The sequence below is a fragment of the Rattus rattus genome, chromosome 10 (assembly GCF_011064425.1).
Source record: "Rattus rattus isolate New Zealand chromosome 10, Rrattus_CSIRO_v1, whole genome shotgun sequence".
Taxonomy (NCBI): Eukaryota; Metazoa; Chordata; class Mammalia; order Rodentia; family Muridae; genus Rattus; species Rattus rattus.
Genome location: NC_046163.1, coordinates 68,210,727 through 68,238,105, shown reverse-complemented (window position 1 = coordinate 68,238,105; position 27,379 = coordinate 68,210,727). Strand labels below are relative to the sequence as shown.

The following is a 27,379-nucleotide window of genomic DNA, read 5'->3' as shown; positions in this document are numbered from 1 at the left end:
TCAAGATCTCTAGAAAGAAATAGCATCTTGCCTTCAGGATACCCCGAAAGCTGGCTCTTTAAAAGAGAAAATAAAATACATTTTGTCGTCAGAAAAAAAAAACATCCAGAACAAACTCAGCGTGGTGAAACATGTATCATATATATATAAAACAAAAACAGAAAACGAAAACAAAAACCAAATAAACCACCAATGTATTGTTGCCATGTAAGCGTGGAACGTTGTCTTTATTTTTACAGGTTACTTCATGCTGAAGTGATGCCTGTTTGCATGGGTAGTCGTTCTTTAGAACTATCCACAGATGCACTCCGAGGGGGCACGTAGATGTTTTTACAGGTGAACCGAAAGAGATGGGAGAGATTCCAAGCACTCCGCACGCTGCCTTTGGCAGTGGACCCTGTTATTGTGAAGCTGCGCTCTGTTAAGCAAACTCGAAGTTCAATATCAGATAAACCTGGCATGAAGGCAGTATTTTCATTTTCTTCATAAAACGTTAATTGTAAACAAAAAAGATGTGTTGTCTCTTGCATACATATAAAATTTGGGGTTAGCATTGCTAGTTACTAGGTGACAGTGTATCAAGGGCCTTTGGTAAAATGTACACAAGGGTGTTTCCTTTTTATATCTTGCCCCCCCCAAAAAAAGCAATGCTAGTTTGCATACAAAGAAGCTACCTCCCTTTCTCATATATTTGATTGATATTTTATTTCTTTTATATCCTTCTCCAGTTGCTTCTTCTGTTTAGCGTCCCCCCCATACCCCACCGCCCCCTTTACTTGGCAGAGGCAATAAGAACCAGGAATGGTGTGTATTGAAGAGTTTCTTATCCATTTGAAGCACTGTTTTTGACAGATTTACCAGAACAAAACTAGGATTGAATAAATGTGTGTTCTTGCCTGCTCCAATAATGCACTGTCGCACACACGGCTCCCAAAAGCACAGCGAGAGCCAATCTACCTTTCTAACAATTGAGATAATGTGACCTTTTCTAAACATCTCCATGTACTATGTGGACTCAGCCACAGATGCCATGTCCACCTGTGAATTCACTGATTCCAACCCCACACCTGGGCTAAATGAGTAGCATTGGAGAGCGAGTGTCTGTGCCTTCCTCTCAGTGCTTACCACGCCACTGAAGAGGTTGGTCACTACATTCTTCCCAGGTTACATGTGTCAAAGTTGCTTTTAAATCCTGTAACAGAATAGCTACATCTATTTCAGCCCTCCTTCCCTTCGTAACATAAAAGCCACAATAGTTTCCAGATCAGATTTTCATCCAAATTTCACACAGCCCCAAAATCCCACCCTGTTTCTTAAGAGTGACCCACTCCCCTCTTCCTTTATAGTAAGAGTCTCAACGCCCCCAAATTTAATCAGTTGCTCATCAGAGGCTGTGTTCTTATAATCTGCCGTTTCTTCTGAAGATAAACAGTATCATTTTAGGCATTTGTGAAAGGGAATCATATTACTGGTGCTTAAGCAGTTTTTGCTTTTTTTTTTTTTTTAATCTTAATCCATCTTAAACCAGTGGAGCAGAAATATTTAAAAATGTTTCATTTCAAGCGGAGTTCATGATAAATTGCAATAATTGTGATGTGCCATAAATCCCAGAGCCTATGCATTTTGCATTTGATTCAGGATTGAGGTCAGGAAATTTGGAGAAATTTAAAGAAAATGATTCATCAGCCCTTTTGTTCTGTTGGCCAGGGTCCCGGGATTCTTGAGCTGTGCCCAGCTGACAAGCTTTTGAAGATGGCACAATAACTGTCCAGTGATGCCTGACCATGACAGCACAGCCCTCTTAAGCCGGCAAACCAAGAGGAGAAGGGTTGACATTGGAGTGAAAAGGACGGTAGGGACAGCATCTGCATTTTTTGCTAAGGCAAGGGCAACATTTTTCAGTGCCATGAATCCCCAAGGTTCAGAGCAGGATGTTGAATATTCTGTGGTGCAACACGCAGATGGGGAAAAGTCGAATGTACTCCGCAAGCTGCTGAAGAGGGCGAACTCGTATGAAGATGCCATGATGCCTTTTCCAGGAGCAACTATAATTTCCCAGCTGTTGAAAAATAACATGAACAAAAACGGTGGCACCGAGCCCAGTTTCCAAGCCAGCGGACTCTCTAGCACGGGCTCTGAAGTACATCAGGAGGATATATGTAGCAACTCTTCAAGAGACAGCCCCCCAGAGTGTCTTTCCCCTTTTGGCAGGCCTACTATGAGCCAGTTTGATGTGGATCGCTTATGTGACGAGCACCTGAGAGCAAAGCGCGCCCGGGTTGAGAATATCATTCGGGGTATGAGCCATTCCCCCAGTGTGGCATTAAGGGGCAATGAAAACGAAAGAGAGATGGCCCCGCAGTCTGTGAGTCCCCGAGAAAGTTACAGAGAAAACAAACGCAAGCAGAAGCTGCCCCAGCAGCAGCAACAGAGTTTCCAGCAGCTGGTTTCAGCCCGAAAAGAACAGAAGCGAGAGGAGCGCCGACAGCTGAAACAGCAGCTGGAAGACATGCAGAAGCAGCTGCGCCAGCTGCAGGAGAAGTTCTACCAGGTCTACGACAGCACCGACTCCGAAAATGATGAAGATGGCGACCTGTCTGAAGACAGCATGCGCTCGGAGATCCTGGATGCCCGGGCCCAGGACTCCGTGGGGCGCTCAGACAATGAGATGTGTGAGCTGGACCCGGGGCAGTTCATCGACAGGGCCCGAGCCCTCATCAGGGAGCAGGAGATGGCCGAGAACAAGCCTAAACGAGAAGGCAGCAACAAAGAGAGAGACCACGGGCCAAACTCCCTGCAGCCGGAAGGCAAGCATCTGGCAGAGACCTTAAAACAGGAGCTGAACACGGCCATGTCACAGGTCGTGGACACAGTGGTCAAAGTCTTCTCAGCCAAACCCTCTCGCCAGGTTCCTCAGGTCTTCCCACCTCTCCAGATCCCCCAGGCCAGATTCGCAGTCAATGGGGAAAACCACAATTTCCACACCGCCAACCAGCGCCTGCAGTGCTTTGGTGATGTCATCATTCCGAACCCCCTGGACACCTTTGGCAATGTGCAGATGCCTAGTTCCACAGACCAGACGGAAGCCCTTCCCCTGGTGGTCCGGAAAAACTCATCTGAGCAATCCGCCTCTGGCCCGGCCACTGGTGGCCACCACCAGCCCCTGCACCAGTCGCCCCTTTCTGCCACCGCAGGCTTCACCACCCCCAGCTTCCGCCATCCCTTTCCCCTGCCCTTGATGGCTTACCCATTTCAGAGTCCATTAGGTGCTCCCTCCGGCTCCTTCTCGGGAAAAGACAGAGCCTCTCCTGAGTCCTTAGACTTGACTCGGGACACAACGAGTCTGAGGACCAAGATGTCATCCCACCACCTGAGCCACCACCCCTGTTCACCAGCACACCCACCCAGCACCGCAGAAGGACTCTCTTTGTCACTCATAAAGTCCGAGTGTGGAGATCTTCAAGACATGTCCGACATCTCTCCTTATTCGGGAAGCGCAATATCCTTTTATCTTTCCCCTCAAGAGCAAGTGTTAACAAAAGCCCGAAGGAGGTCTGCGCAAAGCAGGCTCCCACACTGGATAGGATGATATACCTCAGTATGGTTTCCGTGTGCTCTGGGAGGTGTAGTTTTGTTTGGGTTCGGGGACTTTGAGAAGCTTCACTATGTAGCCCAGGCTGGCCTAGGTCTCCCAAGATACGCAGATGACAGGCACAGACCACAGTGCACAGCCTTCTTAAGAACCCTGTCTTTCCCATTACTCACCGTAACAGGCTCGTGACAGCCATGTGCCGGGTGTTTCTGATTGCAGAGAAACTTAAAAGCCGACCCCGACATCTCTATAACTCCGACAAGTACTTAATTGCCTCTAGTAACTGTTTCCAAGGTGACTTCCCAACAGGGCTCCCCCCCCCTTTCTTCCTGTGGGACTTTCCGGTCTTCTTTCCTGAGAGCAGAGGTGGGTTGGGGGGAGGTGGGGGGGGGACACCTTGTAAATACTGAATTTTATGAAGATGGTAAGTTTTGTGACAGAAGTGAGGAGAAAAGCCAGTTTTCAGACCTGTGACTCCATTGAGAATTCTCACTGTCGGCTGACTTGGAGGCTGCTGTGGGCTGCAGAAGCCTGGCTGCGTCTCCCATGAAGATGCCGTGGTGTGGGACAGGCAGCCATGGGTGTGGGGAGGGCTCGGCCTCTCTCTTTAAGCTTTAAGTGAGGCCGTTTTTAAAGGAAATGGGCAGGTACTGATTTATTCCGATGGTTTTAGTCTCTCTCTCTGGATCACCCAGGCTCCTTCATGGGTCTGGGCAGCTGCCTGTACGCATGAGTGACCCCTGCTCAGCCAAACACAGCCATCTTTTGTCCTAACATACACAAAGCAAATTATTTTTGAAAACGAGAGAACACAGTTAAATCCAAAACTCGGCTGTATAAAACGGCCCTTTTAAGGACTCTTTTTCTGCCCTTAACCTGACTTAGTTGAGGTGTCACTTACACTTTTTCAGCAGATCTATTCTGTATTCGTGTGATTTTTAATCCATAACTTTTTTCTTCTACAGATCAATCCTTTCGATATTCTTTTTTTTTAAAAAAAAAATCCTGTGGTTGTTTGTCTTTGGGGGTGTGGGGAGAATAGTAGCATTTGGGGGGCAGGTGGAAGCATGCCTCTTGTATAATAAATTACCAGATGGATATAAAATTTAGCAATTAAGTTGGCTGTTACTAAATTGAGAATTTTGAGCAATCGTCTTGATGACTAGAAATTGACATTTTAGTAGCTAAGCCCACTCCAGAGGCTGCGTGGATGTTCCAAGTCCCCAGGATGGTTGAAATATCGTATCTCATTCCTTCAGGGCAGTCTGGTAAAGTGAGCTGAAGCCAGGAGCATGAGACTTCCTGGACCACTCAGCCCAGCATCACTTCCTACCCCAGGGAAGATAAGAACATCTTGGGCAAAGACAAAGCCACTGAGGTCTCAGATCTGAGCTTGTTTGTTGGTTCAAGACCCTAATAGTCAATTCACCCAGAGCTAAGCCTCACGCTTGTGTTCTGTATTTCCAGCCGGCAACAAGGAAAGGAGAAAGAGAAAGGAAGTAGACAGGATAGCTTGAGTGGTTGTCAACCTCCCCACAAGGTACAAGGGCCATCATGTTAGCCTGATGTCTAAGGTTAGACTCTTTGCATCTCAGAGAACTGCATTTAAAACAAACAGTAAGGTAGCTGTCTCTCTGTCTCCTGTCTCCCTGTCTCTGTCTCTCTGTCTCCTGTCTCTCTGTCTCTCTCTCTGTCTCTCTCTCTCTCTCTCTCTCTCTCTCTGTCTCTCTCTCTCTCTCACACACACACACACACACACACACACACTCAGTAACACATGCTCATTTTAGTAACCAGTTAAACTAGGTTTGGAAACCCTGAATGTACACAGACAAGTCTCCATAATAATACCAGCTTTCTAAGTTTCGGACTTCTCCTCACGATCTGACAATTAATGGTCACACCCTTTTCCGTCAGCTTGTTTTTCTAGGGAAAGAAAAGTCTTTTGCTTTGCCTTCAGTCTCCCATAAGCTCACTGTGCACCCTCTCTGTCTAAATCTCCCAAGGAACTTTGAGGATTTGAAGGGAAAGGAGGCCCTTCCCTCCCCATACACCCATGGCTCTAAAGAAAATGTGAGAGCATCTTCATCTTCGGGGGGCGGCTATTCTGTCTCCTGCTGCTTTGATCCCCTTCTGAGCTGTCATGGCAGGAGACGCCCCTGTTCACCTAAAATCCGGGTTACTCACATCTGGGGCTGCTTCCTCCCTTCAGGCTCCCTGGCCTCTGGCATCTTGTTAACCATCGGCCATCTGGTCTCCCACATTTTGGGCTCTAAGCTCTGGCCTTCTCCTCTCCTCTATTGTTGAACCTGTGACTGGTCAGCTCCTTAAAAGATCTAACTTTGGGGAAAGGACAGGCAAGCCGCAACAGGAGATCAGCCTCTCCTTCTCACCTGCTTCCTGGGGCAGCGGCGCCCATGACTCACCTGACTCCGACACCTACTGCTCTACACAACCATCTCATCGATTCAGTTTTAGACCAAAGAACCAGACCACACAAAATATAGCAAAACAAAAGCCCCCAAATTCATTCTTGGCTTGGTAGAAAGTCTCGAGGAACCGTTTGCAAGTAATACTGTACTTCAGTTTTGTACTGCAAGGCCCTAGCGGGGACAATACCAATGGAAAGGAATAGAGGTGTCCTGAGATGGTACTTGGGGACCACTATCACTGTGCTTTTATAGTTCTTCAAGTGATCATGAATAACTTTCTTTTTTTAAAAAAAAAAATCCCTGGCATGCTAGAGTGAACCCAGGGTCTTCTCTGTGCTCGGTGAACAACTTGTCCACTGAGCAATCACTCAAGACAGCATCATTTCCCCCTTCGGACACCAAGGGGTATCCCTGCTTCTCGAGTAAGCCATGATAAAGAGCAGTGGTGACTACCCGTTTCTCAAGGGGCTACAGGTTCTGCTGGGCACCCTAGTCACAGATGTTTGAAATCCTAGGCTCACGGGCCTTGTGGCCCTCCTAGAAAGGAGTCCTCCTTGTGTTCCTGTTAAACAGAACTTCGGTGCACCTGGTCTAAAGAGCTCATGTCTTGGGTGTAAAACGATGTGTCCAGTATCGTTGCAAATGAATCCGTTTAATCAAATACTAAGTTTTATTCAAATCCCCAGAGAATCAGTTAGCCAATTGTCTTTCTTCGTGATGTTTCTTGTCCCATCTTCTTTGCATCTCAAGAAAAGTAGCCTTGTGCCCGCCTTTCGCATTTGCATCCGCACAGCCCAAGCACAGAGTTGTCAGGTGAACCCTTAAGAGATGTGTGGCTGGAGGTCCTCAGCCCGTCCTCTGGGCTTGACCTTTGCAAAGGGTGTTCGCGTGACTGGGGCTGAGAAAGAAAAACCAGTTTTGTGGCATAGATTGGGTGTCAAATCATAAAGCACCGGTTGAAAACGATGATGGTTTTTGTTGTTCTTTTTGGTTGGTTGAGACAAGGTCTCACTAAGTAGCCTAGGCTAGCTTTGAGATTATAGCAATTCTCCTGCCTCGGCAACCCTCGAGCTGGGATTACAGGTGTGAAGTGTGACCTTTGACGTTTTGAGAAGCCTTGGAGAGCCCCGGAACTTAACACATAGATGAAATCATGAATGGCTACAAGCACCTAACCATCTAAAGAAAAAAAGTGAGGAAAAAAAAAAAAGGTCATTCAAACAAACACACCTTGCACAGCTCTCTGATGATGTCAGACTCCTCAGAGAGTGACGTCCGACTGTGTTTCTGTCACTGAGAGCTTAGCTGTTTTCCATCCGTCGAATTTTCTTGAGAAAGTGGCAGAGAAGGGGAAAATCTGTTTCAAAAGTGCTTAGAAAATGGGATAACCCTCTCCCCTATGTGGATCTGCAGCTTGGAACACAGTTCGGCTGGGAAGCAATTTTTTTTTTCTTCCTGTAGCCTTCAGGGCCCACTCTTCTTGCATTTGCCCTTTGGCTGCCCGGGCTGTGCCTCTGGCGCTGCCTTTAGGTTCGGTTGTATTGTGTTTGGTAAACAAACCACACTGAGGCTCTCAGGTTGTTTGAACTCTGGGGTTCAGCTGTAGCCTTCTCCTTTCCTGATCCTTTATATGTCTGAGCAGATGTCTTTCATTAATTTATGGATTTATCATCCTTTCGTTCCCCCCTTCCCTCTCTCCTCTCTCTCTCTCTCTTTTTTTTACACCTGGCAGCCGTCTCAAGTTTCTGCAGTTATTGTCTATTTTGCATTACACATAGAATTGAATGTCATCTGTCTTCACAAAGCTGAGCGTGTGAGCTGCTGCCGGGACAGCGCTTGTTTGCACCCCCCCTCTCCTCCTCCCTCCCTCCCCCCCACCCCTCACCTCCTTAATATTTATTTGTGCTCATTTTCTTCCCTGGCCTTGAATGGAGCTTAGCCCGTGTTCAGTACAGCTGTATGTTTACTGAATCTATTCCGTCGTGAGTCATTGTGCGTGTGTAAGTATCCAGGAAACAGCTAGTGCCTTCTTGGAAAAGCAGTTGCTTTCAGCACAAGCACTTAAAAGGGAAATTAACCAATCGGTCAGTTCAGATTGATTTTGAGGAGGAAAAAAAAGGGGGGGATTATCTAACTGCTGGTTTTTAAATGTTTCATTAGCTGTTTTTAATAGTTTATTAGAAACATATTTTATGAGAGTTTTATCTTAATTACACAGGATCGAGAGGGACAGAGACAGGCTGTGTTCTCTTTGGACAGATCTTTCCAGGTATTACCAACCGGAAAAATCTTGAAGCAAAAAAAAAAAAAAAAAAACAAACAAACAAACAAACAACAACAAAAAAAAAACAAAACCAACTTGAACAATCCAAATCAGAATAATGTTTCTTTTTTTCCTTCATTAAATAAAAAGCCTGTAAATTCTGATCAAAAGAGAATGGGATTTTATTTTTTTTAAAATATCTTAACAAATTTTAGATGCATGGAAAACCCCAGGGTATCTGGGGAACCCTGTTCCTCTCCCAGACACGGGGCAAAACGGTTTGTGTCTCTTGTATGAGACCAAATCTTCAAGATCTGGGACTTGGCATCACAGGCAGGGCTCTCTGAGAGAAAAGATTAGCACCCGGATCGAAGATGCTCATCCAAGTTTGGGCTCCCTTAAAACTCTTGTCATGAGGCTGGAGACAGCTTGCAGCCACGATTCCACTTATGCATTTGGACAGATGGCCCTGAAGTGTGCCGGCTCCTTTAGTTGTCTCCGTCTAATGGAGGTTACTAGAGAGGCCTTTCAGCTTCTCCTTGGCACAACAAGTATGTCAGTCATAAATTACCGTCTTTGTAATCATTAAGGACCTTAAACAAAAACACAAGTTCAGTTAAGCTGCTTTGGCCTGCACAGAGAAAAAAAATCAAAATTTATTTCTTCGGGGTTTATTCTCAGTTACGCGTGCACGCGCGCCTGCAAACACACACACACACACACACACACACACACACACACACGCGCGCGCGCACACACACACACACGAGTTAACTTTTCCATTTAAAAACAAAGGAGACCTTTTTTTTTTTATTTTTTAGCAGAGTGGGATATGAAAGGGAGTGTTTGCCTTCAGAAAACATTCACGGCAGAGTGTTTGGTCAGGAGAAGTCAAGAGCTTATCGATATTAATTTGATAGTGTACGTCTCCACACTACTCTTACGATCCACAGTGCTATTCCTAATGGGAGGTACCAGGAACCTGTTCTCTTTCCCAAGTATCAATGTTTATCTGACCTTTCTTCGTAAGATGTGCAATTTTCACTGGGTAACTGAGGGTGTGTAGGTCTCTCTCTCTCTCTCTCTCTCTCTCTCTCTCTCTCTCTCTCTCCCCCCCCCTGTTTTCCACCCTATTTTTCCCCCTCTCCTTTAAGAGATAGCCCTTAGAGGAGCCTCCAGGAAGGACCCTTAATTGACCTTGTGGGGGACCACATTGATTTTCTCCACGTGCATCTTCATCTCTGATAAATTATAAAGCCATTAATTTGCTGAGGAAATGGCAGGGCCAGGCTGCGGCACAGATGTGACCAGAGCCATCCCAGCTCGGAGCCTGCTGAGGAGTGCCAAGAATCTGGGAGAGATTCGGGCAGCCTGGATTGTTGTGGTTCGCCTGGCATCCTCCTGGGAACTGTTCCGTTGTCACTGTTTACAGATCTAAAAGGTGATGATGTTTCTAGATAAATAGGCCTTCTTATTTGGGGTAAGTGGCTACTTATTGATCTACTAACCCACATGCATTGATTTGTTAGCCCCCAACTACTACGTCATTCTCAAAGGAGTTAACTATAAATCCAGAACGGGCAAATTCTTGGGTACTTGGTGTTGGACCGTTGCTTTAACAAAAGCGACACCTCACTCCTGCTCTCTCCCGCCAGGCTACCCCTCCCAGGTTTGAGTTGTTATTTTAAAGGAAGCAGATCAAAGACAATCACAGTAAGACGGGAGGGAGAAACTGAGTCTTGAAGTTTCGCTGTCTTAGCTAGCGCTGGAAGGTGAAACGGGAACCTTGTATAATCGAGTTTAAAATAACGTGCTGTGCGGCTAGCTAGCTTTGCCCGGGCCGGCTTGATCATCTGATGCAAACTGCAGAGCGTAGAGAAACGAGCACAGAGAAGGCGGCTGTGGAGAAGGAAAGGAGATCCTAGACTAGGACCGTGCTGTGGGCTTTAGGCTGGCTGTCTCCTTAGCAACGAGAGTATGGAGCGCACACTGGACTTTAACCGGGGAGGAGGGCTTGGACATCCCCATCAGGCAGGAGCCAGGAATCTGTAGCTGAAGTGTGCATCCTCACCCTTCCCCTTGGCGATTGGAGACAGGCAACGAATATTCTGAGCACAAGGTGGCCGTTTGTTAGTGATGGGTTCCAGAAGCCACTTGGATGTCCACCCAGCCTTCCCAGGGCTGCTTACGGGGACACATTGTCGGTGTGTGGTGGTGGGGATGGGAGGGATACACGCTTTCGTTTAACCACGTTTGTGCCTTAACCGGTTGCATCCCACATGCAGGAAGGGCTATCACCCAATCACTTGAAAAAGGCAAAGCTCATGTTCTTTTACACCCGTTACCCCAGCTCCAACATGCTGAAGACCTACTTCTCGGACGTAAAGGTAGGGACTGTTTTTATTACCCATCTTTCCTTGTCTGGACTCTTGGGAGTTAATGGAGATGAGTGTGGGGCCCACCTATGACTGCACCTGTGACTCGATTGGTTGTTCTTCCTGTCCGTTTGTCTGAAGTTGTGTCCACTCGTCCATTAAACTCCAGGGATGTTTCCTAAGTCTCATGGGCTATCAGGGCGCAGCTCAGGAGGCTTTGCCTCTGTCTGCAGGTTTTAATCGCGTCCTGTATGCATCTCCACTGGTCATGTCCGGACCTTCCAGGAAAAAAAAAAAAGATCTCCGAGATACCCCGACCCCCGCAACAGTAAACTGTTTCTGTTTTTGCTGGTTTTCCCATATTGGTGCCTCTGAAAGTTAACTTTCAGCACCTCCTTTCCCTCCGTCATCGAAAGGGGTGTACATTGAGACTCTCTCTGCAGTGGCTGCCTAAAAACAAAAGTGAAGATGGTCTCTTATTCACAACTTAATTTGTTGTTGATGTAGAGTACACTGAGCGTAAGGGGGATGAATAAAGTGACAGATTCAGGACACATTATTCAAATGAGGACATGAACGCTGTCGGCCTACAGCTGCAGCCCCTCTTCTACAGAATACTGGGACCTCCTGGTTCTCTCTGCGCATGTGTCTGTGTGTCTGTGTCTGTGTGTGTCTGTGCATGTGTCTGTGTATATGTCTGTGTGTGTCTGCACATGTGTCTGTGTGTCTGTGTATGTGTCTGTGTGTGTCTGCGCATGTGTCTGTGTGTCTGTGTGTGTGTGTATGTCTGTTTGTGTGTCTGTGTTTGTGTCTGTGTGTATGTGTATGTGTGTGTCTCTGTGTGTGTGTCTGTATGTCTGTGTGTGTGTCTGTATATGTGTGTTTGTGTCTGTGTGTACATCTGTGTGTGCGTCTGTGTGTGTCTATGTGTGTCTTTGTGTGTGTGTGTGTGTATGTGTGTGTCTGTGCCTGTGTGTATCTGTGTCTGTGTGTATCTGTGTGTCTATCTGTCTGTGTGTATGTGGTTGTGTGTGTGTGTGTGTGTGTCTGTGTCTGTGTGTCTGTGTCTATGTATGTATATTGTCTGTGTATGTCTATCTGTATGCGTGTGTCTGTATGTGTGTGTCTATGTCTGTGTGTCTGTGTCTGTGTATGTGTCTGTACCTGTGTATGTGTGTATGTGTCCGTGTCCTGTGGGTGTGAAGTAATTATCTGCATCAACTTGATGTCGTGTTAAATATCTTTAACTTTTTAAAGACATAGACGGGGTTTCGATGATAACGACACTCATGGTATCATACCCAAGGACTCTGATAAACTTTACATTAGCTGAGATTGGTTTAGGGGGTGGGTGACCCCTGCACCTCTCCGTATACAAGTTCTGATTCGTTCAACCAAGATCTTTCAAGCCTCCAAGCTGTGCCTGCTCCCCCATCTCCCCCTCATCCAGAGCCTGCATCTCATGCTCAAGCCAAGCCCAGGGCTTCAGTTTGCCAGTTGTTTCCCGCCACTCTCTTGTTTAATTTGGCTCTGTGGGGGAAGTTTTGTTTTCCTCTTGCTTGCTTCTGAACTGTGTATCAACTTGGGCTTTTTCTCTCTTGGTGCACTTCTTAAGTGAAGGTGCGTTCCCTTCCTCATCCAGTAACAACCAGCTGCCCAGCAAGGGAAAAGTAGCCAAAGGTTGACAGCAGCCATAGGCACTCAAAACCGGTGCCATGGGGAGCCAGGAGAAAGACTTGCTTCTGGAGGTGGCTTTCTACAATAGACCTAGCGGCTGGAGCAAGCGTTCAGAAGCGGTCAGTTTCAGTTTCACTCAGACAAGCTCCATCAGTGGGACAGGACATTGCACTGCTCAAGGTTCATGCTCAAGAACTGAACAGTAAAGACACACACACACACACACACACACACACACAGAGAGAGAGAGAGAGAGAGAGAGAGAGAGAGAGATACATAATGAGAGTGATACACAATACACGGATACAGACACACACACACACACAGAGAAAGAGAGAGAGAGAGAGAGAGAGAGAGAGGGCACACATACATAATGAGAGTGATACACAATACACGGATACAGATACACACACCACAAAATAATTTTCATAATGTTATTAGTAAATCTGGCCATTCATAGCTACCTTTGACTGCCATTTAGATATGCCCAAGCACCTTCTAGGACCTGGCCAACCAGTCTTTGGTTCTAAGGTGGGGGGGAGGAGGAGGGTTGTGATTTTGTATACCATGTGCACACCTGCATGCCTCTTGCTACCTCCCAATTCACCCCTCTTACACAGTGATCTGTCGCATTTTTTCTAACAATGACATTGCCTCCTAAGTTTTTATATAGCACCTTTATGCAGAGACAGACCAAAGAACTTTATAAATACAGAGGCCACTCACTCAGCACCAAAATGAGCCTCCATGGGGGTGGAAAACCCAAGCCATTTTGAGCCAAACAGCACTACTCAAAACAAGATACAGACATCAAAAATGTTCCAGGCCCTCTGCACTTGCATGAATGACAAGTGGCTAAGGTGGGCAAATACTATAAATATGAGGGGGAGGAAAAAGGCTTCTCACTCCTTGAGAAGCTACCCATAAACTCACTGTACGAATAACTACAAGCTCTGCCCAAGCCACGATAAAATTCCTGGGTAAAATGTTTTCTTTTTAAGAGCACGAATATTCGATTACAGATTCTACCCATGCTTTAACCACACTGGGAGAAACAGTGGCTAAAGTATGAGTTTAGCTGAAGATTAATTATCATCCCCCCCCCCCGTAGCGTGTGTGTGCGACCCACTGCAGAAACCCAGGCAAGGCCGTTTCTCCTTTGTTTTTGGAGTGAATTAAACATTTTAACTTTCCTAATTACATCTTTTAATTTAGCTAGTAATACGTGAATTTGTGTTCCTTAAACTGACGGAAGCATCGGTGCTAAGACGAAGTGCTCGGGAAGCCGTTTAAGTGGAGTGCTTCGTAACTTTCTAACGAGGAGGACAGCAGAGCCTCCCCTAACCAGAGGGTGACCCCAAGTCCGAGTGTTGACCCTCTGCCTACACACAAACGTGCACATTATTCTGTAGCACACACAGCCACCACAAATCATATCTTTTTTTTTTAAGGCTAAGAGAACTAGAGGATGTGGTATATATGTGTGCACAATGCAAAGTTTGATTGTAGTTAAGATCCAAGAAACCACTACACTGGGAGAGCCCTGGGAATGGGGAGAGGGATCCTGGAATTTCATCGGAAATGCCACTCGGTTAGTTATCTTCAAAAGACACACACAACACTTGGCTGCAGCATGTTCATCTAAAAAAGGTCCTAACCCCCGTAAAAATACACTTTTTCAAGTTGTCATTTCTACTTCTAACAGCGACTAGACACTAGTTTTGCAATAAAAAAAAAATAACCTGGAGAAGCAGTGTCTGCGGAAAATATTTAATTTCTTGAGTTAGGGGTTACCTAGGTCCTGTCTCAGCCAAAGCTGGAGATGTCAGGTGTTAGATGGCGTTCATCCTTCAGGGAGCTCCTGAAGGTGAGCCCAGACTGCACGAGGCATATGACTTCACACCTCCTTCCAGGCCTGGACCCAGTGCTAACCCTCCATCCCCAAGAGGCTCCCCCACAGAAGGAGATAGATGCTTTCCAGTTACTCGGGAGGAGAAGAGTTAGCAGGAAGTCACAGGCACTCAGATATGTTGGTGTGGGATGGTGGGAAGCAGGAGACAAATCCTGGGCCACCGTAGTTTAGCTGTTCCAGTGAGACTCTGAAGTTGGATGCTCTCTCAGAGAGTCCTGCTCCATTCCCTCCGGGGGACACTGAGGCGAGCAGAGGACACTGAGGCGAGCAGAGGACACTGAGGCGAGCAGTTCCACTCATTGTGGATTGAGGTCCGATGAGAAGAAGAGCGTGAATGTGAGAGAGATTCCAGGATGGAAGGGCCGCCCCGCCTTCCTGCTCACTGCCGGGCGGTTTTAACGTACACACCAATAACTCCTAGGCCACTGAGCACAACAGATTCCGTGTCATTTCGGCTTTGAAGAGCAGGCGCTCGCAGGCTTCCAAGCCTGCAGTGTTAAATGGTGTATCTCTTCCCCTCCACCCCCTGAGTCAACTGCTGCCTAGCCGGATTAAGGTGTCAGGTTGATTTGTTTTATACGTCTTTTGACCATGCTCATTGAATATTTAGGAAGTTTCTCCAGCCCATATTGAGGCTGAGATGTCCCGTGGGAAGCATTAATCAAAGTCACAGAGACTCGTACACTCTGGAAACACAGCCTCTTTATTGAAGCGATTAGTTTGTGCAGTAACACATTAACACACCACAGAGCTAGCCTTTCTAGAACAATTGATCCTTTGCTCACAAAGCGGGACGCAGGGCGCTCGGAATTAACTCTTTTAAAGTTGAATACTTTCCTCCACCACCCCACCACCCCCTTCCACGTGAAGATCCGGAGAACGAACGGGATGCTTGCCTTTAGCTCTCAGCCGGGAATGAAAAAGTAGCACCCTCCGGTTTCATTTCCCTCCGGTGGCTGGCAGGGAAAGCCCTGCTCTTGGGCCGTGGGTACTGCTCATTTTGCCTATCTCGTGTTTGGAGTCTGTTGTTTCTGCCCATTCTCTCTCTCTGGTATTTCCAGCCTCCAACAATGCGCTTTAAATCTCCCTTTATGTCCCATTCATACATAATGGCAAGGGCACTTACTTTTTTGTCTCCCTCCATTAGGTCATTCATGACCATTCTAGAAAAAAAAATACCCTTCTATTTTTTCCCCCTACAGTACTCTTGTCCATATGAGACAATGTCTTGTAACAATACAGAGGCCTAATCTCCATGTCAAAGCAATTTTCATTCCCCAGTGCACAGCCTGCTATCATTTTGTAATGTTTTGTTTCTTGTTCTAAAAGAATTAAAAAGGAACAGTTAGCCGTCACGGGGGCCTGTAGGCCTTATCTCAGTGTCTGGAAATTTGGACAGTGTATTTTACTGCTGAGATAAGTGGAAAGGAGTCCGACTTCAGCAAATCGTAATGGGTTTAAGTTCTATTGAAATCGGCCACCAGAAGATCAGATAACGGGGGTCCTTCAGTTGTCTCTCTAATCGGGTTCCCCGCGAGGCTGAATGGAGACAGAGCAGACGCACAGAGTGAAAATATAATTCTTGGACAGGTTAAGTACATGTTTGAACTCTCGCAAGCAGAAGCGGTTTGCTGATGACTTAATCATTTTCTGGTCAATTATCTGTAAGGGCCCTTGCAACTCCACGGCAATTAGGACGCAAGATGGCCTTTTGGGAGGAACACCAGCCTCCAGCGTCTGTTTCCTTGTGACTTCCATTCTCCGCCATAAATTTCCATTCACTTATTATCTTTGCGAGTAGAGAAACAACTTTCTGCAGTAATTACAGCCCCATACACACTTTAGCTGTCATCTGGCTGCAGCCTGGATAGTCTCAGGACCAAGATTTCATAAGTGTTCCTTGTTGATTTTTGATGGATGTACACCCTTTTCTGGGGGGCCCAGGGAAAGGAATGGTCCCAGTGACAAAAGGCAGGGGTGCCTGTCAGCCTGCCCGACAGGAAGCGATGAATTTATTGGTTTTGACTTGGCACATTAGGACACACCTGTCCTTGCCGTGAGGAAAGCAGTCAGTAAGGACAGGACCATTTGCCAGGGCCCAGGAAGACATCTTCATTTCAAAGGTCGTCGGAAAGCCTGGGTAAACAGACTTTCAAAGCCCAATCATGCTATCACAACTTGGCATTTAAAAAAAGAAGTAATAAAGGTCCCATCTCTCTGCCATCTGTGAACTGTGTCTTAACCACATCTCCCAAGTGACACAGCTGTCAAGGAAAGGGGCCACGGGCCTTCCAGGGCTGGGAACAGAGAGCACAGGGACAGGTGCCAAGGTCTCCCCTGACCACACTGGGAGTAAATACTGTAGGAAAACTGTAAAATGGATGGATTGTGGAGGGATAGCACCCCAACCCATGCAAAACCCAGCCTTGCCACTCTACTGAAAAGCAGGTTTCCCTCATCGAGTGGAATTACCATAGAAATCCACGTTTTAAAAAATATACAGTGTGTTTCTTCAAAGTCTGTAGATGCACGTGCTCTACTAAAGACAGAACAGTGGATTTGTCTTTAAATGAAAGATAATCAGACTAAGGAAAATCAGATTTAGAATATGCTTTCTCCACCTGAAGCATGTGCGGTTCTCGTCCTGAAATGGTGAAGGGGTTTCTGTCACTGGAATGCTCTCTCATACTCCGGGAGACATTCGTCCCATCGGCCGCCATGTTGGTGGTTCTTAATACCTACCTTTCCAGGTAAGGCGGGGAGTGAGACTTTAAAAGTGCTTAAGAAAACTCGGCTAACAGCAGCAGTGGCCCGCTCACGCTTTTCCACATTTAAATTCAACAGTTCAACAGATGCATCACATCCCAGCTCATCAAATGGTTTAGCAACTTCCGTGAGTTTTACTATATTCAGATGGAGAAGTACGCGCGCCAAGCCATCAATGATGGAGTCACCAGCACAGAAGAGCTGTCCATCACCAGGGACTGTGAGCTGTACAGAGCCCTCAACATGCACTACAACAAAGCAAACGACTTTGAGGTAGGAACCAGTCTTTGTTCTTTGGTCATCTCCCGTTTCGTTTATTTTCATGCTCTTTGGGAAAGACTCTAAATCTGTTTTTTTGTGATGGTTTCTTACTTAAGTACATCTCGGCAGAATTGTCAGGTAGAGCAGCAACCAGGGGCTTCCCATGAGGGTCATCATGACTCACCCACGGCCATTTTAATTCCTACCCTCCATCTTAACTTCTACGGAAGACTCAGTTGACCATAGGAAAGGGAACTAAAAAGTCTGAAGTAAAGGGCAGACACAGGATGATCTCATTAATGTTCTGGACTGCTGGCCAAGCTGCTACGAGCATATTATATGCAGTGGTCATTACAAAGCTGCCTCTTAAGAAGTCTAGAGATGGTTAACAAGCAGCTCTGTGATTAACATGAGAAATTTACTAAGCATATTTCAAAAGAGATCCATTCACATCACCTTTGCTCAAAAAATTTAGTTGCATTTTTGTTTGTTTAGTGTGTGCACAGTGAGAGGCCTTGAACAGGGGCAGGGAGGGGGTATGCTTGAGCCATAGAGCGGTCATCAAGTTCAGAAGACAACTTGTGGAAGTTGGTTCATGTCGATTCCAGGGATCAAACCAGAGCCTTCAGGCTTGGTGGCAAGGGCTTTGAGTCTGATGAGCTGTCTCAAGCTAGCCTTTCTTTTGTTTTTACTTATGTTTGCCTTTGAGGGGGACGAGTAGCTTGTGCATTCCTCTTCTATACGGGTATATTATAGATGCATGCAAAGCAATACAGACCATCCCTAGGAAGCCATTCCTTGCAATAGTGAGAGGTGTGCAGATATGAGTCAGGAGTTTCATGATGGTCTGACATGGAGCCTCGGCAAACAGTTTTCATCCACGTGATGATTGCATGAGACCAGAAGAGCAAAGCTCCCAGTGCTTACAAAGGCATCTGATGAGTCCTGCTGCCCTGGGCAGCAATAACTGGAGGTGGAAGTATGGTGAGATTTCTGTAGACTGGGAAAGGGTAGACCAGATAGCTGTGACAAAGTTGATCCATTCCTTGATTCTTCTGACTAGATGGTATGCTGCTTTGAGGGCAGAATTTCATGGACTTTATGATAGTACTCTTGTCTTCTTCTTATAAATAAGTACCTAGGTATGCCCAAAAATATCCATATATCAAGGGAAAGAGGAACCCCTATGATCTGGTTTGTCCATAAAGACACCTGACCCCCTCCTAGTCCCACTGCTTGCTCATTCCTTCCCAGTTTTGATCTCCACTGCTTTGGGGAATGCAGATCAGTTATGGGTTTATACAGAATGAAGTGTGCAAGCTTTGCAAGGGGTTAATCAGAGTTTTTCTTGAAAGTTTGAATGGTTATCCTGCAAGCTACCAATTGTATATTTATTGTCTGAGACCAGTGTGTTTCTTGCCACACATGTTATAAATGGCGTTTCTCTCCTGCTGGATGCACTAAAAATAGGGAATCTTGGGATTCAGATCCACCATATTTGTATTAATTACCTGAGAGGGAGAGGGAGAGGGAGGGGGAGAGGTGGAGAGTGTGGGAAGGCCAGAGGGCAACTTATGGGAGTCATTTTTCTGCTTTATCATGTGAATCCCAGAGACAGAACTCAGGTCATCAAGTTTGACAGCAGGTGCTCTTATCCATGGAGCCATCTAAGCCCCCTCTATGTTAAAGCCAATGTTGTCAAAGTCTCCATTGTCACAGCACTGATTGACTGTGTGGACAGCCTTGGGATTGCCTTCCAAAGCTGGAGTCATGAGAGTGGCTAGACTTCTTAAGAAATCTTGTGGAGGAGCTTGGCTTCATGTTCCTTCTCTTCCAAGAGCACACGGGGAGCTACTGTGAGCACTCGTGAGTTAGCCATGCTGTACTATAACAAAAACTCACTGGGTGGCTACCTCAGCTTTCATAGAAAGACCTCCCAGTGGTCATGAGTCAATTTCTGATCCCACGCCAGGGGGGAAAGGCCCTTCAAATGCACATTGGGATCTTCGGGGCGCTTACACCTACCTGCTGGAACTTAATCCCCCCATGCCTAGCACAAGGATCTGAAGGACACAAACAGACACTGGCATCGAGAGGTGCCCAGCAAGCTGCTCCATTTAACATCATCCAAAGCCTCCTCCTCATATGATTAGCATCTGATAGCTCTTTCTCTGTGAATCACATCCACTTTCAGCCAGGCCACCTCCCCTTTATCTGCACAGACTATTTTAAGAGTGTTCCACTGCAAGGAGAATGGGGCCTAGGCAGGACTCCTGTCATTTCTCATGTGACTTTGGGCAAGTTATTCAGCTATTCTGAGGCTAATTCCTCCTTAGCTTATAAACAACACCAAAAACTAAAACCAAACCAAACAAACAAACAAACGAACAAGAAACAAAACACGGGCTCTTCCCAGAAATGTGAGAAGCAAGATTCAACAGCATGTACTCTGCCCTGACTACTCTACACAGAAACTCATGAATGTGGATAAGCCTGCACACACATACACAGTCACACATACACACACATACATACTCACACACTCATATACACATACACTCACACAGACACTCATACACACTCACACACTCATGTACACATACACTCACACAGACATTCATACACACACACATACACAGTCACACACAGTCAGTCACACATATAAACAGTCACACACATATACACAGTCAGTCACACAAACATTCACACACTCACATACTCATATACACATATACTCACACACAGGCACTCAGAGATACACAGGCACACTCACACACATACAAAGTCACACACAGGCACTCACACTTGCACTCACACATATTCATGCCCTCACACACACATTCACATACACACACATACACACTCACATACTCATATACACATACACTCACACAGACACTCATACACACTCACACACATACACAGTGACACACAGGCACTCACTCACATACACAGTCACACACATATACACACTCATATATGCATACACTCACACAGGCACTCACACTCACTCATACCCAGTCACACACAGGCACTCACACATATAAACAGTCACACACATGTACACAGTCAGTCACACAAACATTCACACACTCACATACTCATATACACATATACTCACACACAGGCACTCACAGATACACAGGCACACTCACACACATACAAAGTCACACACAGGGACTCATACACACACTCACACAGTGCACACACAATGCACACACACACTCAGACACACAGGCACTCACGCACACACATGCACACACAGGCACTCATACACACACTCACACAGTGCACACACAATGCACACACACACTCAGACACACAGGCACTCACGCACACACAGCACACACAGGGACTCATACACACACAGTCACACACACACAATGCACACACACACACAGACACACAGGCACTCACACACACATGCACACACAGGCACACACACACAGTGCACACACAATGCATACACACACTCAGACACACAGGCACTCACGCACACACATGCACACACAGGCACTCATACACACACTCACACAGTGCACACACACATACACACACTCAGACACACAGGCACTCACCTACACACACATATAAACTCATACACTGCTAAATAGTTTTTAACGCAGCTTCTCAGTTCGTCACATTGACTTACAAACCTTCAGATAAGGGATCCCTCCTTTCTATGCCTTCGAGCATGGAGGTCACTGCTTAAGTGAGATGCTTAAAAAGCCACCGTTCTTATCTTTGTCGCTTTGCCAGTGTGGGATGTGGCTGCGAGCCAAAAGTAGCCCCGGCACCTCTTGCCGAATGCCTGGGCTGATAGTGCACACAGCTTCACTCTTGCATTGAAATGTCTCTTCATAGCATTAACTAAAATAACCCGGTAGTCTCAGGATAAGCTAGTGAAGAGGGTGGAAAAAAGAGAGAGTCTTGTCTCTCTCCAAAATTGTAAACAGAGATGAGCATAGCAGAGAGATGGACGCAAGTCTACATGATGCTCAAAGATCCAATCGGTACAGAGGGGTAGGCTATCCCTCTATTAGCTGCCCCAACCATGCAATATCTCATGGGTGGCCTTTTAAACTATCTCCTATGGCTGGGAAGACGGAGACTGCTCAGTTGGTGAAATGCTTGCCAGATGAACAGTCTGAGTTCCAATCCGCAGCACCCACGTAAAAGCTGGGAAGAGGGAGAGACAGGTGGATCTCGAGAGCCCAGTGGCCATGAATTCCAGGTTCAACGAGTGACCCTGTCTTAAAAACAAGATAGGAAGTGACAGAACAAGCCATTGGGTACCAATCTCTGACCACCACACGCACGTGGGCACGTGTCCCCACACAAACACATACTTCTTGACAGTTGTGCATATCAAGGATAAAATAGCCAATATCCTTTGACTGCTTACTGATGTTCCCTTGGGGGATTCATGGCGGAAACTTCCTTACTGGGGGCAATAGCAGTGGCAAGGTACAGAGAGAGCAACAAGAGCTGAGCTTGTCTGGTTTTTAAATTATTCCAAGTGGGTGGGACCTACAAAACAGACAGGCAGATGGGGGCAGAGGATGCTCTGACTTCCCCATTCTGTGCTAGAACTTTTTCTCCTTTCCTTTCTCTTCTATCCTGTATCCTGATGGCTGTGGTACCTCTGCCATTGCTTGGCACCCCTCCCCCCAATCCCTGACACTGAGGGTGCCTGCCCTACAGATGAAGGAGGTCATCACTGGGTAGGAGGGAGTAGCTTGCAGAGTTCTGCTCTTCTGGCCCTGCACTTCCTGGCCTTTCTGAGTCAGGACCTTCTGAGTGACAGGAAGGCTTACCCTGCCTTTTGTATCAGCTTTCACAATTGCCAGGGTGCTTGGCTTAGCATCCAGGCTTAGGGTGTTGAGAGTTTGCAGTGACCCGGGGGATGTGGAAGAAGGCACCGAAGCGGGAGGGGGGAGTGGGAAGAATGCCACTTCTAGTTTGTACTAAAGGGAGGGGAGTCGGCTCCATTGCGTGGGGTGGGACGTGCCATTTCTGGACATATTTACCAAGGTGTGCAGGAGAAGGCGTGAGATTTCAGCGGCGCCTCTCTCATTGACGATGCTGGCACAGGAACTCCGCCTCTCCAGGTGTGATGCTGTGCACCTCTGTGCTTCCGTCTCACTTCACCGTGAGGAGCTTCCAAAAGAATGCTTGCTTACGGGCAGGGGAAGGAAGTTCAGCACTGCTTACCAGGCTTTAAATCTCGCCCATACTTCTGACTTTTGGGACCAATGGAGTTGGGTCTTACGGCTATTTTGTTTCCCCCTCAACTGTGGGAGGAGGAAGGTAATGATTCCTGTCAGTTTCTGAAGCTAATTTACCAGTGTGTAGAGTTCGAGCTCAGTAGCTAGCTAACGCTCTAACCCGGAGGCTAAGCTCACTGTTTCTGAAGCCCAGAGAGCCGTGGTATGGCTATGTTACCTCAGTTGGCCACCTCTTGAATGCAACTCAGAGAGGGCAGGATGAGGTTGAAGCTGGGGACTTGGGTGACATGAGTATCCGTTGAGTAGAAGATGTGATAACTGTCTCCCGGCACATGGGGCCCATTTTCTCAGTGGGCACCATGAGGTGGTTCCATTGGGGGAAAGCTGGGGCCCTCGGTGCTTAGTCAGTCAATCTGTAGGCAGAGTCCAAGTTCCCAATAAGACTGAGTAATCTCTCCTGCCCCTTGCGAAGGGCTCAGGTTGGAGGCTGGAAGGCTTAGGAATAAATAGAACCAGGAACTTGATTCATTCACTAGTGGGCTGGTAAATGCCACTTCCTACGGTAGCAACAGGCGTAGCATGTCACTGGGTCTATCCATCACAGAGCCTGTGGGTTTGACATTTCTCTGATGTCACGTGACAGAGAAGAGAGGTAACTTCTACGGGCTCCTTGATGTACTTTCTCACGTTCTGCTTGGACGTTGAAACTGAAAGGGAGTCTCCCCCAAAGGCGCCCCCTCCTCCCCCCACACCGTCAGCACATACTGAAATTATTGCCCAACCTGTTCCTCTTCCAACCAGCTCTTGCAGATTACGTTTGGAAGCCTTTCTATAAAGAAGCAGGAAGACAGGTGGGTTTTGGAGGCACTCCCCGTGCTCCAAATAGATATGAGATGAGGGATGCTCTGCTGACTGGCACACGACTGAAACCCCTTTACCGCTCTTGCTATCTCTTGGCCTCAAAGCCACCAAGCCATTTCAACAAGCTCTACACAGCACACTCTTAGTGGGTGGCAAGGAGGAGGAGAAAGACTTTCTGTCCCTTCCCGTGCCAGTCTCACTGGTGACAAGCCAAATTGATCTTTTAAGAGTCTGAATAAATGATGCCTAAATACACATACACACACGGCTGACTGGGAAGGTAGTCTCACGGAATGATCAGTAGGAATCGAAGGGGAGAGGAGAGGAGAGGGCAGACAGGGTAGGCAGTGGGCTGGAAGTGGGCCGAAGGGCACACCCCCACCCTGGACAAGGCTCAGTTCCTCGGCCGGTTCTGAGATTCAAAGTGGCCCATCCGTATAATGAAGCGAGGGGCCCATTGATTTATGATCTGTTTGGCAATATTGCATTTTTTTAGCTCCCCGTGCCTCTTTTTGTCACTGCACTGCATTCAAACCACAGTGAGAACAACTTTAAAACCCCCTTACTCAACAGCTTTATTAGTGATAGCATCCCGTGACCTTTCTCAACATTCTTAAAGAAAAAGATAGCGCGCACTGCCGCTCCACTCTGTTCATTGTCCTTTGTTGGGGTGAACAAAGCATTTTCTACAGTGGCTATAGCACGCAATTATACAGCTTTCAATAGCAGTGTCTTGGCACATATCAAAGTTCAGAGGAGCCCTTAGAAAAAAAAAAGATGTTTTGTGGCAGCCTAGGGAGGGTCTCATCTTTCCTTCAGAAAATAGTTCAAGGCTCTTATGTCTAGCTTCCCTACTTAGAGCTTTTTCCCCTCCTGCTTCATAAAGTTTAAAGGGGGTTCAGTGGAGTTCTGTGATCTATTTCCTTTGAAAGATTGTGCCTCCGCACACAGAGGCCCTTTGACTTCAAGAGTTCGTGGATCCCTGTCTTTGGGTATCATGTGTCTGACCTTATCAGTTACTCCATTTAATGTAGGAGAAAAACTCTCAACTCTTTGTGTTTGTCTGTTTTGCCTCTGTGAAATGATTTGGTGAAAAGACCATCCTTTTAGCACACCACCGAGAGCCATTTCTGACTGTAACCTACCCTGTGGCTTTTTCTCTCTTTTAAAAAAAAATTGTCCTTGTGTTTTGTGTATGGATGAGTTCACAGTGAGAATAGAATTATACAGGGGCGGACACGCACACAAAAAAATTCTTTTGCTTTTCTACTGCTCACCCCTCCCCGTGATCTGTTAGCTCCCCAGCGGCTGTACCCCAACAGGCAAAGCGTTTATTGAGCACAGAGGTGGCAGTTGGGGTGCTGGGTCAGTGGTGGGCTTTCTCTTGCTCTGGCCTAGCCCTAAGGCCTTCATAATTAATTGTTCTCGGACGGTGACGAAGTCCGAGGACAGTGTGGCAGGGTGGCTTTTGTCTGGTGTGCAGCTCTCCTGGCCTCCCCTCTTTCTTCATCCCACAAAGGGTTATCAATAGGAGTGAGAGCACAAGTTCCCTTCTGAGAGCCGCTGGTGGTGGCTGGAGCTTTTGGTGCGATGTGACTATTGTGTCCAGTCCGTCCTGGATTGAATGTCTGGAGAAGTTCTAACGGCACATTGAAAGCCAGCCTGAGCATGTGGCCTGGATTAAACAGAGCACACAACAAACACACAGCTTGCTGGGGCCTGCCCCTCCCCTTTCACCTGGATGACCACTTAAAACCCAGTTTTCTCCTTGTCCCCTACCAGGTGGTATTTAGCTGTCACAACTTTCTTCCCCGTCAGTCACAGGGCAGACTATCTGTCCCCTGCTCATTTCCCTTCAGTTCATCCATATGAGTTGGCAGTATTTTCCCAAACAGCCTTTCTGGGTGCAGCATCTGAGTTTAACTCTCGAAAAGTAGATTATTCTAGTTTTAACGCTCCTGCTGTCTCACCCTCCAAGATTGCCTTAAGCCAATCTCCAGGGCTGTTTGGTAACATGACATAAAACAAATACAATCTGTTCCCCCTCCCCCTCCCACTTTTGGCTGAAACACAAAGTCAAGATGGAAGGTGGAGTCAGCTATCTCAAAGAAAGGACTCTCTCTCTGGCGGATCATTACGCTGCCTTTTTCTATTAACTAGGGTGAAGCCAAGTAAAACAAATATAACCGTTCTCCCGAAGTGTTGAACTAGCAAATTAGCAAGTTTTGAAACAAGGGTGCCGCAGAGCGCTGGGCGGCTTCGAGGCCGACGGGAGCCATATTGAAAAGAAATCTGTGTCCCTGACAGTGATTCCGTTAGGATGGACAGGCCTGCAGGATGGCCACAGTCGACTCTGTCCCCGTGGCTCTCTGCAAACACTTTCAGAACAGACCTTTTAGTATTTAAGGGGAACCTGAACGTGGGCGTTGATACAAGCACTACAGTCAAACCAAAAAGGGGTCATAAAAAATTAAAGTTCTCCTCATGAATATTCCATGAGAAGCCATGAAAAGGGGCACTGGTTAGGGGAGTCCTTTGTGCTTGGAGTTCTTCTTCCGGGCTCCGAGCTATTGTTCTTCCAACCTCTCAGACAGACTTTCACTTTCAAGCTGACAAAAGTCACTTAAAAGCCAGGCAGCTGTACTAACACCTTACAGGGATGGAGAGCCACGGGGCAGGTGACAGGGCCTGCTGGGAGATCTTGTTTAAAACATGAACAGGGCCTGCCTGCCTTCCATTCCATGCTTGGCCATTGCTTTTACCCTCAGTTTGAGGCTAGCCCTTCTGTTGTTGGGGGTAGTTTGTGTCCTGGCCTCTCGCATGTTCTCCGAAGAGATTTCTTCCATTTTTTTTTCAGTCTGTCTGTCTGTTTGTTTCCCTTATGCCCAAGGTTGTGACAAGAGTCACACGCAGCATGCTTTAGATTGTGACGAGAGTCACACATGACAGAAGATGCAGATACTAGAGATCTGGTCTCTTGACTCTCTGGTGCTTCATTTCCCTCTGCTGTTTACGAACCACGTCTTCCTGAAGTGGTTCAGATTCCCCTTGCCTCATTAGCGGCAGCTGGGCCCGATCGGGTGAGAACCCAGGTGAAGATGGACATCCACCCCACCTGAGAACTTGAGACAGGGACATGAAGTCCTGTGTCCCAGCTCTCCGGGTCACAGTCATCACAACTATGGAAAGCCTTGCCTGTGTGTGTGTGTGTGTGTTCCAGGCTTCCCTCCCCTGTCACCTTGTGTACAGTCTGGTCTGTGACACTGATGGTGATTATGTCATTATTTTGCTCTGGGGGCCCTGGCACATCTGCAGAGCCCCAGCGCATCTTTGTTGCGCTGGCACACGTCCCACGCCGCAAATGCTTCATTAGTCCTGCTGCCGGCCTCCTTGCCAGACGCGAGCGCCCAAATCCAGGCTTCTTTCTGCTCCATTCTTTTGTGTGACTGATGAACGTGTGCTCATCTTCCCTGTTCTTCCCTATCTCCCCCGACTTCTGAACTCCAGATGGCCCAGTTCTCTTGCCGGGGCCACTCCAAAATCTAAAGAAGCAAGGTGACTACACACACACACACACACACACACACACACACACACACACAGAGAGAGAGAGAGAGAGAGAGAGAGAGAGAGAGAGAGAGAGAGAGAGAGAGAGAGAGAGAGAGTCTTCCCATCACCAGAGCTAAGGTTTTTTTTTTTCCTTTCAAACCTGTAATTTGAAAAGATAGGAAGGGATCCCTCCAGTCTGTGGTGGCGGGCGAGGTTAGGATTTGAGTCTGTTAGACATGTCTTATTCTTGGGAAGTCCTTCTTTTCCTGGACAGCCTTTCCCTTGCTTCCTGAACCCAAGCCTGCATACTGCTGGGTGCTACCAGTTCTCTGAAAAACTGGCTATGCTGTTAAAGGTTCCCTTTCTCTAAGTCAATCGACTTGGGCCCTCCACCACCCACCCCTCCCCGAAATCCCTTGCCTGGTCCTTCGGCAACCAACCCCCAACCCCCGGGGATCACCTG

The 27,379-nt window shown here is 47.1% G+C and overlaps 1 protein-coding gene across 2 annotated transcripts in view; it reads left to right on the top strand.

The window, feature by feature from the left end:
* Positions 1-27,379, top strand: part of Prox1 (prospero homeobox 1) — a 49,513-nt gene that overhangs the window by 6,514 nt on the left and 15,620 nt on the right. For both annotated transcript variants that reach the window (XM_032915190.1, XM_032915191.1), the window contains exons 2-4: positions 1,708-3,499; positions 10,567-10,674; positions 17,096-17,290. In XM_032915190.1, the coding sequence (XP_032771081.1) occupies positions 1,775-3,499; positions 10,567-10,674; positions 17,096-17,290 (2,028 nt within the window). In that variant the 5' untranslated portion in view covers positions 1,708-1,774. The remainder of the gene's footprint in view (positions 1-1,707; positions 3,500-10,566; positions 10,675-17,095; positions 17,291-27,379) is intronic.